The sequence below is a fragment of the Ixodes scapularis genome, unplaced genomic scaffold (assembly GCF_016920785.2).
Source record: "Ixodes scapularis isolate PalLabHiFi unplaced genomic scaffold, ASM1692078v2 PGA_scaffold1__304_contigs__length_218370807, whole genome shotgun sequence".
NCBI lineage: Eukaryota > Metazoa > Arthropoda > Arachnida > Ixodida > Ixodidae > Ixodes > Ixodes scapularis.
In genome coordinates, this window is record NW_024609846.1 from 201,907,959 (window position 1) to 201,923,037 (window position 15,079).

The 15,079-nt window shown below is 45.1% G+C and overlaps 1 protein-coding gene across 1 annotated transcript in view; it reads left to right on the forward strand.

The window, feature by feature from the left end:
* The window catches only part of LOC121048543 (multiple epidermal growth factor-like domains protein 6), a 241,208-nt gene that overhangs the window by 163,960 nt on the left and 62,169 nt on the right, over positions 1-15,079 (forward strand). The window contains exons 18-19 of the mRNA XM_040504993.2: positions 1,013-1,138; positions 12,960-13,140. Of these exons, the coding sequence (XP_040360927.2) occupies positions 1,013-1,138; positions 12,960-13,140 (307 nt within the window). The remainder of the gene's footprint in view (positions 1-1,012; positions 1,139-12,959; positions 13,141-15,079) is intronic.

Genomic DNA, 15,079 nt, shown 5'->3' on the forward strand with positions numbered 1-15,079 from the left:
TGTAAAACTGAATACGAGCAAAAAGAAGTGCTTTTCTGAAAAAAAAACTGGAGCTTTGAGCTTCATTTCTACCTTAAATTTCGTTCGTCAGCTCCTATCGCAAAAAAAAAAAAAAAAAAAAAAAAAAAAATATATATATATATATATATATATATATATATATATATATCAAAACGCAAAAGTAAGAAACGGAAATTAGAAAAGTAATATCCATCGCAATCGAGTCAGAACTCCAGAAAAAATAAAAACAGCGTTTTAACTAACTAAAAAGATCACGCTTTTTGTTGTAGTGTGTCGGGGATTACAGCAATATAACCTTGTTACGTAAACTGTATTTCACATTCACGGTAGTCATTTTGTGACTCATTATTCTCGGACATCGATCGAATTGATCGGTCACTGCCTGCCATGTTGAAAAATACACCTAGTGGTAAAGAATCACTAAATTTAGCTACAGTGATCTAAATCAAATTAATTTGATTTAAATAAATACATCTGATTTAAATTAAATAAACCTAACTTACCCGACATAAAAATTGGTGATTTTTTTTTTCACTTTGTTTTTTGCTCAAGGGGAAGCAGACGACGGTCAATGTTGCTGTGATTATAGTGACACAGTGGTTAGAAACAAAGTAACTAGAGACAAAGGCAGCGAGCCTTTGCGCCTTCCACCAATCCTTCCACCTCCAATGAGAGCGAGCAAGACTGTCACCTGCTCCTCGCGCAGAGTAAGCAGCTGAAAAGGTCTGGGGTTCGAATCCACCGGTCTCTTACGGACAAGGACTTGACCTTCGAGAAAGAGGAGAGGAATTACCTCGAAGGAGTACGTCGATTCTTCCAACAAGTACCAAAGCACCCCAAGGAACGAGCAAATCAAGGCCGAAATGTCGCGCCTCACCTTCTCCGCAACGGACGCACGTGAAATCTAAGCTTCCGTAGGAATGCAGTTGTACCTTAGTAGTGAAGTGGCCATTGTTGACCGTCTCGTTTACCCGACGGCTTTCCATTTCAGACTGCCCTGTAGGCTACTTCGGGAAGGGGTGCATCCACAAGTGTTCCTGCGTGCACGGCGCTTGTGCCGCCAGGGACGGTTCTTGCAGCTGCAATCCTGGATTCGTTGGCGACAAATGTCAACACGGTACGTATTATCTGCCTTTAGATCAGTTCTTCTCGGCGTTTTTTTGCATGCCTCAGGATTTCAAATTTTAACTATAAAACGGAAATAAACTTCCACCAAAACCTGAGAAAAATAGCGATAAAGACTGCAGGTTACTACGAACTTACTTGGCAACGGGGAACAGGCCTCTTGCCCGAGTCTTTATGGGTCTCCTTGTGCCTTATGGACCCTATTCAATCTAGTAAATGGAAATTTAGTGTACTACGTTGTGTTCTGGCACAATAGCACGATAATAATAATAATAATGATGATTATTATTATTATTATTATTATTATTATTGTTGATGCTGTTCTTTGTATGTGTTGTTGCTCATAACTGGATACAGTTTTCACATACAATCAATCTGCACTTTTTTAGATGCTTTTAATAAAACCTGTGGTGTAAAATACTCATTTAGTGTATCAAGTAGGCTGAAAAATATGACACTCGTGAGTACCTGGATTGAGTAAAAGTTAAAAAGCGCCCATTTTCTTTTGCGCTAAGTGTCTCATGCAGTTTGCGCATTGCAGTAAGGAACAGTGGATCAGAAAATGAAGGCTCAAAAAGTGCGAAGTAGGGACGGTTGGTTTAGATTTCTTTAAAAAAAAAAAAGAAAAACACGATAACAATTCGTCTTTGTATTTTTCTTTCTTTTTTCTTAATATAGGAAGAGTGTGTTCCTCGCCTCAGAAAGTGCCCGCCTTAGAGAGGGGCGTAGCACGAACTTCTATCACAGTTTTAGTAGGGAAATAGACGTCGCACAAGCATATTTTTTTTAAATATCTAGGATGCTTGGAGCCCGTAAGATAAGTTATCACCAAAAAGAGACGATCGCAGAAACGTATTTAGTGCACCTTTAAGAAGCGCGATATTTATATATCCCAAAATCAAATATGGTTTAAAAGTTGAGTCGAGGAAACCTAGCATGTCTTTTGAAAAAAAAAAAAAACTCTTACTGCTAGCAAGAGGCCTATAAATAACAACGATAATAATATGTCCTTCAGGAATAACAAGGAACTCCACGTCAGCTCTAATCGCGGAATAATCATCAACAGCGTACCGTGAAAAGTAATTTTTCATATATAGGGCAACACAATCACCTTTTTTTTTTTATTTTGCCTACCTAGACTAGCACATCTGTAATCGCTAAAGTAATGGGGTTCCGCTCCTTCAGGAACCCAAGTGTCTGAAAAAGTAGGGCGTCAAAACGAGTGCACAATGATTGAGAAAAAAAAATGAAAGACGTTTACGATTCCCTGTAATGCCGAATTAAAGCGCAGCTCTTGAGGAGGAGGAGCGGAGGGTACGGAGAGGAGGGTGTGCCCTTTTTCTCCTTCTCTTCTTCTTATCTCCCTCCCCCTCCTCCCTCTCCCCTCCTCCATCCTCCTCTTCTCATTCTCTCTCCCTTATCCCCCTCTCCCCCTTCTTCTCCCTCCCTTCGATCCTCCCTCTTGAAGTCCCTCATTACCCTAATGACCCCCGTGGAAGCCTCGTGAAGGTCGGGACCTTCACAAGTGAAGGTCCTGACCTTCGTTGTGACCTTCACGACTAGCCTTTGTGAAGTCACTCGTTACTCTAGTGACCCTCGTGACGTCACACGTGACGTCACTTGTGATGTCATTATGGGATACGTCCCATAATGCAACACGCGGTTACGCCGACGGCGATGGCGACGCCGCTCAAGCAACACCTCCTAGAAATCAGGCCGTAGCGCTCCGAGTGGCACGTCACAATGGCGGGGGAAGGAAGGCCATGGCGCAACTACGTGAGAAAATGCCGCTGTCGACGCGTATCGGCGCAGTAATGTTCATGCGCGTTTATCCGACATTAATACACGCTTTAAAAGCGCAGTCTTGTACAATTTATTGTATATATAATATAAACGTAATATACAACGCGTTACTAAGGTTGAAAGTACAAAATTTATATTTATCCCCGTAACCGCGGGACTACGCCCAGTCCCGCAGCTCCCCACACTTTTCGAATGAACAGGCTCCGAATTTCCAATGCGACATCCACTTCCCTCGTACGGGCTCTGATTCTGGTAAATTTACGTTGCGTGTGAGCTGCTGACTGTCTGCAAAGGTACGCTGAGACATTTCAGCAGGATAAGGAACAAAAAAAAAAAAAACAGTCATCGCCGTAAGGAGGGAGCGCACACGAGCAAGAGATGGGTCGACAATGTTAAGCCTCTCGTCCCACACTGCTGGTGCTGCTCTCGCGTGTGTGTGTGTGGTTCTTTTGATCCTCCTACCCTTCGTTTTTTTTGTCGTCACCGCAGTCTCGGGTAGATTTTTTGTGCGTGTGTTCGCTTGATACTACGGTATTTACGTGGATTCGCGAAACAAGTCCTGCTACAGTTTGAGTGACGTGTGTGGCAACTAGTCAACGATGACACTGGCCGATGACCTCTCTCTCGACAGAGAAAGACTTCTAGAAGTTTGTGTTCAAATTTTTTCGTGATGGTTCGTGTGGGACGTATGGATACGATCGACAGGTGAGGAACAACTCATTTACGGGCTTTCTTGGTCATGTAAGACGGAAGTGCTGCAGTCGATTTTTTTTTTTTTAAGTCTCGTGATAGAATGGAATTTTGTTCGTCGTTATACGTTTGCTATTGCGTCGACATTTGTAAATATGCGTGGTAATATTATATTTTGTTCTTACGCAGCTCGAGCCCATAGGGAGAATTAAATTAGTTGACTGTAAATAGTAAGTTTAGTAACCCTGCCACACGAAAAAGTTAATATATTTTGATTAAATAATACGGGATTTAATCAGCTCGCTGTTTTGAGTGATTATATGAGCGTCGCAACCTGATTTGATGGCCCCATCTTTTCATTCGATCGAAATTATATTAATTTCAATTCAGTGAATGCACGCGAAAATATTGCTTACATGATCGTAAGTGACACTTGTCGAGCCGTGTCCACGTTGGCTACGTCTACCTGATTTTTAACTGACCTGTATTGCTGTGTCCAATCACTGCGTGTCTCACCATTTTGTCAAAATATTTTTGTGTAAAATGAGCATTTCCAGAGCAATAATTGCGTGACCCAATATTTTCTACTTAAAACAATCACATTTTTTTTATAGACGTGTTTTACGCAAACCTCGTGCCATTTCGCATCGATTATTTAGCGGTGTAATGTTTTGCCCGTGTAATAAAGTGTTTCTTAGACCCGTTGCAATGTGCAACTTTCATTTTAGCTATAAGACACGTGTATGGCTACGTTTACATGGATGCGACTGCAGCGCATCGGATCCAGTTAACGAATCGAATCGGTCCATGTAAACAGCTCGGATCGGATCAGATCGGATCCGATCCGATCCGCTGGGACGGGGTGGTTTGAGATGGTCAATCCGAATCGAGACTCTCCATGTATACGCTAGCGGATCGGATCGAGTGCTCGAGCGAGGGATTACGGGAGCTTTGCTTTGCCTGCCGCTAGGCAAACCGGACACCTCGGAAACAATCTGAAGGTCGCGAGGTTTGCGTTGTGATCCTTCGACACGAGGTGCCGCTGCTGGTCGATCCGAATTCATGTAAACTTGGTGGTTGAAGTGGATCCGATTCGCTAACTGGATCCGATGCGCTGCTGTCGCATCCATGTAAACGTAGCCAATGAGGCGAAAACCGCGTTACGACGGTCGATCCACGCGCGTTGCCTTCGCTTCGACACGCGCCCCCGATGGCCTTCCTTTGCGACGTCACGAGAAAAGCGTTACGGCCTTATTTCTATGAGGTGTTGGCTCCAGCCGGAAACGGGCGCCTAAGAGCTGCGCTCTAAAACTCCTAGGTCTTCTTTCGTGTTTCCTACGCTCCTGGCGTTGAAATGAACCGCAAAAAATTACCTCGTATACTACGTGTCAGCCATAAGAAACTAAATTCTGCATAAAACATACTCCAGACGAAAGAAACGAAATCAGCTTGTAATTGTTTCCACATCCTCGAGGATCGCGATCCTGATAGCACGTGAAGGTTCATTTTTCCAGGCATACATCCTTCCCCCGATAACCACACCAATATCCATCCCACCTCACGCTTTCGAGCGATCGCTGTCCTCAGATATTGTTCGTTTTGTCCAGTCAGGTGTTCATTTTCATAGACTGTAATTTCCCATCCCGCAACATCAAGATCTGACGTGACCATGCATTTCTCTTTTGCGTTTTTCCATCAGCACGCTTCTTTTGCTGCGTTGTACGGAACGTACAATTGTTTTTGTTTTTTTTTCGCGTGTTTCTGCGTTGGGACCCTATCAGAGATGTGAATGTCCACGTCAAAAATAGGCTCGCCGACGAGCTCGCTAATTTCCTTGACAAAGGCGGTCGGATCACCATCCGGAGGGGCCCCTTTGACTTCATTGTTGTTTGCCCTTGGGCACTGCCCCACTTCCTCGAGCCTGCTAGTTCGTTTCCGGCGCTCAGCTTCTAGGTCATGGTTGCATTTTGTCAGGTACCGTATTTCATTTCGTAGATTCTTTAACGCCACCAGCTACATTTTTGAGGTCATCGCATGTTTTGGTACAAACGTTTACGTTGTCTTTCAGACTTCTTAATTCTGTTCTTATTTCCCGACGCATATCTTCGAGCGCATTGGTGAATACTTTTGTCTCCTTACTCGTTTTTAAAAAAAATGACGTACACAGAAGTCAGTGAAACAAATCAACACACAGATCACAAAACTTGCTGTGTTCGGCAGCGGCACACAAAGATAGAAATAAATATATAAGAGCACTTAATTCCGCCAATTTCTCGCCTGTAAACAGGGGCTGTAGCGATTAGATACGCGGTTTACGTTCACCGCTGCCGAAACGATGGAAATTAGCCGGGCAGTCTGTTCTCCTATCCTGTTGTTGTCGCAGACGGCGCTGTGGTCCACGGTCTTGACGTGGCGATCGAATAAGTAACTTGTCAGCACACGATGAGTCGATTGTTTACAGCGCTGCAAACAGAGGCAGTAGAAATTACATCTGCGCTTGACGTTCATAGCTGGCGAACTTGCCTAAGTGATCCACGAGCTCTCTCAAATAATCAACAGTAATTGTTTTCGGTCTATCATGAATACAAACGACGATGCTTTCAGAAACAGTCTTCTTACGCTGACTATACTTGACTCCTTTCAATCCTAAATTATAGATATATGCGCTTCTAATTGCAAATGTACCGCCACTATTATTAAACAATTTTGAGTTGTCATAAGTAATTGAACTTTGAACCCTCGTGCAGTCTTAGTCATTTACATAATCAATGTGGCTTAGTGCTAACGCTGATTCCTGTGCCTCATCCTCACGCATTCGGTATGCCGACGGCAAAAACAGTCAAATCGTGCTACAAAATTAAAGGCAGAATTTATGGACATCATGATGTAATTCAATTACGTTGTAGATCAAACTACACTTTAAGAATCAAACTGCACTTTACAGAGTAAGGCAAAAAAGCGCGGTGAAACGCGGCGAAAACCATTAATACAACGCATCCGCCAAGGCGCAGAGGGGAGAGCGGAGCGACCAGTTGAAGCAACGTAATGGTGGCCGCGCCACGTGATTCCAAGATGGCAGCGCCCATGCAACTGAAGATCAAAAGCCCTATAGGTGGCGGGTTGGTAGTCGGAAGATGGCGAAAGAGACAGGGATAGGTTATCCAGGATTTCCCGTACGCCTACACGCTGACGTTGGTGAGAGTGCTAAAATTAATTGATTTGGCTACAAATACAAAGTGGTCATGGCAGGAGCATAGCGCAGGTCATGGAGGTGTTGACGTGCGTTAAGAAAATAAACACGTTTATGTTTAGAAGTCGTGGAACGGTACAACACAATCACTATTTTAACGCACTCGCTTTTTACAACGGAGCTGTTAAGGGTTAGTTTCTCCAGTTTCGTGTCTTTGGACAAGTAGATATCGACATAACCCTCTGGACAGCTACCGCCATCTATGAGCGACGGCGGCAACGCTTACCGGTTGTCTGGTTGCCGCCATTGGTGGCCCATAGTACAGCTCAGCTGCTCTTCCCTCTTCACCACAGTGGAAAGGCTGAAAGATTTTTCGCTAAAACTGCATGATGCGCCAACACGGCGACCAGAGCCATGTGGAAAGAACAGCAGCAAGGCCAGTGGTGTCCGCTCCTCTGGTTCTTTATCTGTCCGAGGGAGGGCGAGCGACGAGCTGGAATTTCGAATAATAGAGCCTTTACAAGGCGGTGACGCCAAGACAGACGCGTGTGCAACTTTCCGGCGGTCAAGCTTGAGCGTGTTTGCCTTTGAGGATCCACTAATAATGACGCCGTTTGCAGGCCTTGTCTTTTAGGTTGTATTGGCTGGAGTCGCCGAGAGGGCATTGAATTGAATTGTGCCGCGAGCATGCGAGAAGGCAAAATCACTCTCCCTTTAAGTAAATCAGTCTGGCCACTTCGATCGCTATCATCATCATCATCTGAGCGCGTGGCACCCCTATCGCATGTTATTGACGGCCTTCTATTAGCTGATGAAGAAACTTAGAGGCATGCACCGAAGTGAACAAAACCTGCGGATTATACACGATTGCAAGTGGGGCAAATGGCCGCCGCCATGCCTCAGCTGGTGCGAGCAAGCCTGTGCAATTGAGAGCTTGCTAAAGCTACGTCCATGCGCCCGCTCGACGCGCTTGCACGCTTAGGGCACCATCCGGGCCGGGTGTAACCCGAAACAACCCATTCCCGTTTGAACCCGTCCCATTTCGACCCATTCCCCAATCGACCTTCCCGTTTGAACCCATCCTGTTTCGACCCATTCTCGAAACGACCTTCCTATTTTAACCCGTCCCGTTTCGTCCCATTCCCGAAACGCCCTTCTCATTTAAACCCGTCCCGTTTCAACCGATACTCAAAAGACCCTTTGCGTTTGAACCCGTCCCTGACCCTGGTCCCGTCCCTAACCCTGGTCTGCGCAGCTTTTCTGCCTAAGAATGTATGCTCGGAAATATTATTGCATGCCAATGTTTTCTAAAACTATGCACCTTTTTCAAGCGAGTGTCGAATTAACGCATTATTCTTACTTTTTTTTTACTTACTTACTTTTACTTACTTTTTTTATTTCAATATGATCCCCATACTGCGCACCCCCGAAACGGTCTATGCACACTCTGCGACACCGTTACTGCAAAGACGACCTTGTCGCTTTTTTAGATTTTACTTCGAAATGGTATTAGCAAGCATCACCTTTTTTTTGCTTAGAGTACTGGCTCAGATGAGCATTTCCAAAGACAGTAATAATTTTTATGGCAGCCTTTTAATTCTATGAGATGAAGAGCAACATTGCCGATCGCTTGTTTGCGCTACGTTCAACAATGAAGTCTTGCGTACACAAGCACATTGGGTAAGCTAAAAATAACGTCGCCATCGCGACGCTATTCTTAGGGTACCCAAAGTGCTTGCGTACGTTATTCTAAAACCTCATATTAGTGATCTTGATATTTTGGAGAACGATAAATCAGACAGGGTGACAGGCACATGATTCCGACTTTATTTTCTTTTACGATTTCAAACACTGAACACTCGCGCGCACAGGAAAATATCATAGACCAGAAAATGCTTTCGCCTTGTTGAGACAGTCGAACAGGGAAATCGTGCCATCAGAAAGGCGGCACTCCAGTTCTGAAAGTTACTGACCCACTTGAGCCCCCTGGCCCGCACGGCACCACTCTTTGCAAGCTGCTGCAAAGATCCTTGCCAAAGCCTCATCCCGTTTGATCAAATCAATGAAGCTGTAAATGTTCGGGTGAGCCCTCCCTGACGCCGTGTTTATCTTACGGCGCCAGGTCTCCAAGGTTGTTTCGGGAGGGGGAGAAGTGAGGACAGCAAGGAAAACAGACGTTGGACACTTGAACCTAATTAACTGTTAACGAACAATACAAACGAACCGACCTAACTGATAACAAACGATGGGCGAAGCGGGTAGGTTGCTTCAGGATAGGGCGAAATGGGAAAGGATGAAACGAGAAGGTCGTTTTGAGCCGGGCCGAAACGGGAGGGTGGAAATGGGAATGCGTCGAAACGGGAATCACCCACTGGGCCGTCATGCTTCCAACTCGGGTTACTCCTTAAACTGAGACTGCAACCAATGCCACAAGCACAAGAGCACGAGGTCGCTGCATTGAAACGCTCCGCACAACGAACTCTCGGGCCAGAAATGCACGTCTCTAATGGCGCATTCACACTGGAAGCGGATCCGCGTTCGCAAAGCGGTTGCGAACGTGAATCCGCTTCCAGTGTGAATGGGCCATAAGACAGCAGCGCAAGCTGCTGCAGCCTAGGGTGCCTCAATGTCCTTCTGTTTAGGGTGATGCCACCGTTTGTAGTATCCGATGCCGACGGCACGCGCTCACGGGGAAAATACAAAGAAATCGACGAAAACAAAATGTCGCCGTAGCACAGTGAGCGCCACGAGCGCGTGCTGGGACACGTTCTTTCACGCGCTTCTGAACAAAAAATAAAAATAAAAGTGTGAGACAAAATGGCCAGATGTCTCCACCCTAAGCAAAGCGCACATGAAGGCACCCTACTGCAGCCTAAAACCGGGGTCACACTGCTCATATATCACACAGGCGACAGTCTGCATACAGATTCGAACGTGAGACACCGCGAGGTCCGTACTTCGAGTGCCGCATGGCAATGAGTCCAAAGAGAAACTTGGCCCGCGGCATTTGAATCACGGATATTGCGGTGGCAGGCGTTTGTGGACAATATGATGTATGAGCAGTGTGACCCCGGTTTTTGGGCTGCAGTGGGACTCTAGTAGGACGCTCGAATTGCCGAAAGGGACCATGAAACGATTTTAGACAGAATTTTAGTGACTGCGTATCATTTATGGCAGGGGTCTCAAACACGCGGCCCGCGGGTCGCATGCGGCCGGCAACTCTCTGGGACGCGGCCCGCAACTGAGAGCGCCCGTTCCCATGCCTCGAGTGCAACATGCGGCATAAATCATAGTTCTATATCGTATATTCATTTCCGCCCGAAAAGGAGCTCTGCTCATATCACGTGTTCACACATTTTGAACAATTATGCTTTCTTTTGAACTCAGTTTCGCTTCCTTTAAATATTTTCTTCTCATCCGTTTCTCATATATATCGACCGGAATGTGCCACTACTAGGCTAGAAGTGCGAGCTCTTTGCTCATAAAGACACCCCGACTGCACAAACTCTTGCTCAACAGAAGCAACTGTCAAATATAAAGCTATGAGCTCGGGCATCTTGCTGTTACACAATACCTTAAAATGCAAGTATTTTTTTGAAATGCTGCTATAAAAAATTGCAAGAAAAAAAACAACCGTATGCTTGTTAAGCCTATATTGTGCTACAGGGAAATGACGGTATGCTTCCTATTGTTCTATTGAAAACTAGCAGTACGTTGGTGTTTTAAATATTGTAACATCAGGTGGGGGACTAAAGTAGTCGCATATGCAAATAAAAGTTAAAGGTGGAAAAACGGTGAGCTTACAAAAAGGTTTCGTCTCTAGCCTAATCACTAGGGTGTCGCAGGGGCAGTCGGCTGCTTTGCAACGTGAACTCCACTGTTGCTTGTTCCTTTGTTTTTTGCCCCCCCACCCCCCCATAGCAAAATATTGCCCCCCCCCCCCTGGCCCTCCACCTTTCAGGGGTGGGCTATTTGACACCCCCCCCCCCCCCCCCCCAACTCGAATGAGTTTGAGACTGGTGGTTTATGAGATCAAAATACAACTAGTACGCGAGATTAGGAAACCTGGATCCTAATTTTTTTGTACAAAATTCTGGCAATTAAAAGCGGACTATATCTTACACTCTCCTCTTCGAACTCTCGTAACTATGCTGAGTGTATGAATGGGCGGATTTAGAATAAGATGTGGAGAAACTTTCTGTAATGGGTGGTAGCTTGCGCGACATAGCAAAGTAATTAACCGCAACATCCACAGTGTCGGAGTTTTTTTTTCCCCCTTTTCCGAGCACGTCAATTGAAATTATCTTCGGCATGGGAAACCAGTAGTGTTTCCCTCGGATTGTGCTTGCAAACAACGAATTTGACCCCGTGAGTGTGACGGCACCACTCCCAAGAAACCGTTGCTAGGGGCGTTGTAATGGACACGGGACATGGACACGGGACTGGATTTTGCTTTGAAAGAAGGATCGGTCAAAAGTCTAGTGTGGAATTTAAACCTATAAAAATAATAAATAAAGTAAGTCTAGGTTTCACACTTACCCTGACAGAAGTATGCCGAGAATCGGCTGTTTCTGAAATATTTGCGACGGCAACAGTCCTCGAGACGTCCCGAAATACCTGTTGCAGACGACACACGCATGACGAACGCAGACGGCATGGCCGTCTGCAACAATTTGAATCGTTTTCAGAATGATACGACTTTGATTTTGTATTTATTTAAAACACGGCTGGGCCTAAGAAAACTAATCAGATTTATAAAAAACATTAGCGTGCGATACGGGATAGTGCCAGACGAAAATCATCACACGAATAGAGATCTGCCAAAAATACAGCGAGAAATGAATCTATTTAGAACATGATATCAAAGCAGCTTCGGGCCCTCTTTTTGATTTTGCAGTTAACGTGTATTGTAATGAAAGAACAATTATTTTGCCTCCAACATGAGTGAATCGAAACCCCAAACTTCGTTTTTCAAGCTCGCAATTCGATGTGTGTTTCGCACCTGCCTGACTGTAATCATCAAACTGAGAAACAATCCTACTGATTCTTCAGTTTAAGTAAGACTCCAAGCGTGCATGACTAAGAAGGAACGCTTCTCTGTGCCTCTAGTCTAGAGGATTCGAGTTTACTCTTACCCCGAGTGTAAAAGATAAGGGGGGGGCAATGACCGTGCCTAGTCAGTCTAGCCCTAGATCACTAACGAACATTCTAGGTCAAATGCTAGAGATGCCGAGTGTAGTGGCAAAGGAGCCGAGCGCGGCTTTGTCAACTCACAGCCAGCTGTCACGCCGACGCATCGTCACTCGCTGCTGCCGCCGTCAACGATCATTCCATCTTTTGTTTTTAGGCACAAGTTCGGCGATAAAACCTTTATTTTCTGTTTTACGCTTGGTGGCTAGGAGCAACACCTAGAAGGGAAGGTGTCAGAATCGGCGAACGAGACAATGAGCAGCCGGTCAGGGTTCAGCGGTGGCTCTGCTGTCGATACTGAGATGCATCGTCCAATCGCGTCCGCTGCGTTTCTTTCTTGCTCCGCGAGTATGTATCGCGTGCGATATCCGCCCCTTAAAATACTTTTGAAAGAAAACTATGTTGATTCTGGATTTGTGGTTCACGTAACACAAGAGTAAACTTGCCGACGCTTTCGCCGTCGTCGTCGTGGTCGTTGGGAACGGCAAAGAGGGAGGCTTTCTTATCTTTCTTTCTCGCCAAAACGGACCACGTGGTACATACGGGAACGAAGCAGCGTGTTTATCGTTTTGCCATCGCGGTAGTGTGGACACACGTGGCATTGCTTGCAGGAAGAGCACCACAAAAAAGCACTTAGAGCGATGGTCGACGAAATAATACATTTAGTCACCATTAGCATACTAAAGATAACTTCATGTGTAAGACACCAAATGGCATAAATTTTAGAAAGGGCCTAAAGCCACACTCAAGCGCTCTGAAAGGGTCTATTACCCTGCCTTCATTGCTCGGCGATGGATCTTTAATTGCCGCCTTTACATAAAGGGGAGACTAACATGCAGATTAGTTGTGGATACTTACGATATGTTTTAAGCGTGTGTAGATGACGTTAACAGACCTCACCAATAATATTAATGACGCAGTCTAAACTTCTTGCTTTCAGCCTGTCCTGCGGGTGCTTATGGACCTGAATGCAGACATCGCTGCGAGTGCCAGAACAACGCCACTTGTGACTCAGCCACCGGGATTTGTAAATGCAAGCCTGGTTTTCTGGGAGCGACCTGTTCAAATTGTAAGCACTTGTTGTTCACTGCCCTCAGTCGAAAATACGCACTATTGAAACAGTGGGCCTAATCTATAATCAGATACACGCTAAGCGTGCGCCAGTAGCTTCTCCCGCACCCTCTTTACCGCCGTCTGCTGTTCCTCCCCGATGCGCCGATAGGCCGCTACCGAGGCGCCTGTCGCGCTGACTTCAGATACTCGTCATCGCAGCTGTAGAGTCTACTGTAGTGGAATCTAGCCATAAATCTGACTTGGTCTGGCAACTGTAACACTCTCCAAGGTGGCTACCAACTAACGAGTAAACGCCAGTTCGTTGTTGTTTCAATCGTTTCAATCCAAGCGAATCCTTCCCTTTTTCTACACCTCCAACATTACAGCAGCTGCCTTTCCTGGTTGGCCTGCAGAGTGATTCGATGGCGCGGCTGTTACGTGGTGGTGTTCATTTGGCCCGCTCATAGCTTCTATCCGGCTATAGTGTAACTACTTGCCAACGACCGACGCTTCTTGAGCACAACGAAGGCCGCTTGTGTGTTTACAATCTCCCTCTTGTTTAAGTTAGTGTCCAGTTCTTCGTGGTTATCATTTCTCACCTGAATATTAGTGTAAAACCCATACCGTCATCTTTTCTTAATTGTGTTTCTCATTAATATTTAATTAAAGTAATTATTTGTTAAACATGGGTGATGGAAATCAGCTGCAAAAAACGTGAATGAAGTAAGGAACAAACACGACAGGGCGGAGCTGAAGTTGGTAGTAATTAAACATGGTTGATAAAAATCAGCTTCAAAAAACGAGTACGAAGGAAGGAACAAACACACTGTCAGCTGCGTCCTGTCGTGTTTGTTCCTTCCTTCGTCCCCGTTTTTTAGGCTAATTTTCATCAACCATGTTTAAATATTACCAACTGGCCTAGTTTACTACTTTGTCGTAATTAGTCGTTAGTTCCTTATACAGAGGGAGGTTAGTCTTCCAGGAACATGGCGATATTGTTGCCCACTGTAGATGAGAAATTTAGCCAGTGCTGTACAACCGCTAGCCTGGGGTCTTTAACGTGCATCACGCAGTAGTGATACACGACCGCACGCCGGTGCGATGCTCATCCAGTTCGAAACGGGCCAGGGGTGGGGGTTGAACCGAGGGTCTCTGGGTTCTGCAGCGCGAGCTTTCGCTCCACGTGTTCGGAGCTGGTGTGCGCCAGCCCACTCGGCTACCGATCCCCCTCCATTAATATATGCTGTTTCATAACGATCATGAATAGGCAAGACGTTAGAAGAAAAAAATGCATACTGTGTTCTTTTCTTTCTTTGGACAAAGATAAGTTACGTATTGCCGAACGCTCAGTTACCACGCAAGTTTAAGGATCTACCGCTATCTAATTAAAAAGATAGAATAGAGTTTATAAAGTAGTATGAATGAGTAAATATTATGGCTAAAGGAGCTCGCTAATACATGGGTGACAAATTTCATCTGCTACCGGGAACGGGACCTATATCACTGTAAATTTCAGCAGACTCGGTCATAACTTTTGAATCAGATGAGGCTAAATTCTAGAACTTTGATTCTTATCCGGACTGACAGCTCTACGTTCGCGATCGGAGACTCGACCTTCAGCGAATACAATGCGTCGTTGATTTCTGCAGTGAGAAAAAAAATGCAGTGCGGATTTCTTCTAAATATCTTGCATTACTTTCATCGGATCTCCCTAGAAAATGGACAATACAACGCATACTGTGTATTTATAACCAAATTTTAGCGATTTATATTATGTAATTCAGTGTGTCCAGTTTAAACAAGAAAACTCAACTGTAAACTGTATTGCGCCAAGAACTGCATATTCTTTCTTCATTTTGCAATTTGTTTTTGCAAGTGGAAAGAGAACTGCATGTGCTGCTACGTACAGCTTTTTATTCTAGCCGCAAGGTGCCCTCGATTTCGCAGAAGTCCCCACTAGATAAAAAAAAATAGACGATTCTGTGCTTCTTTTAAGAGTTATCTAGA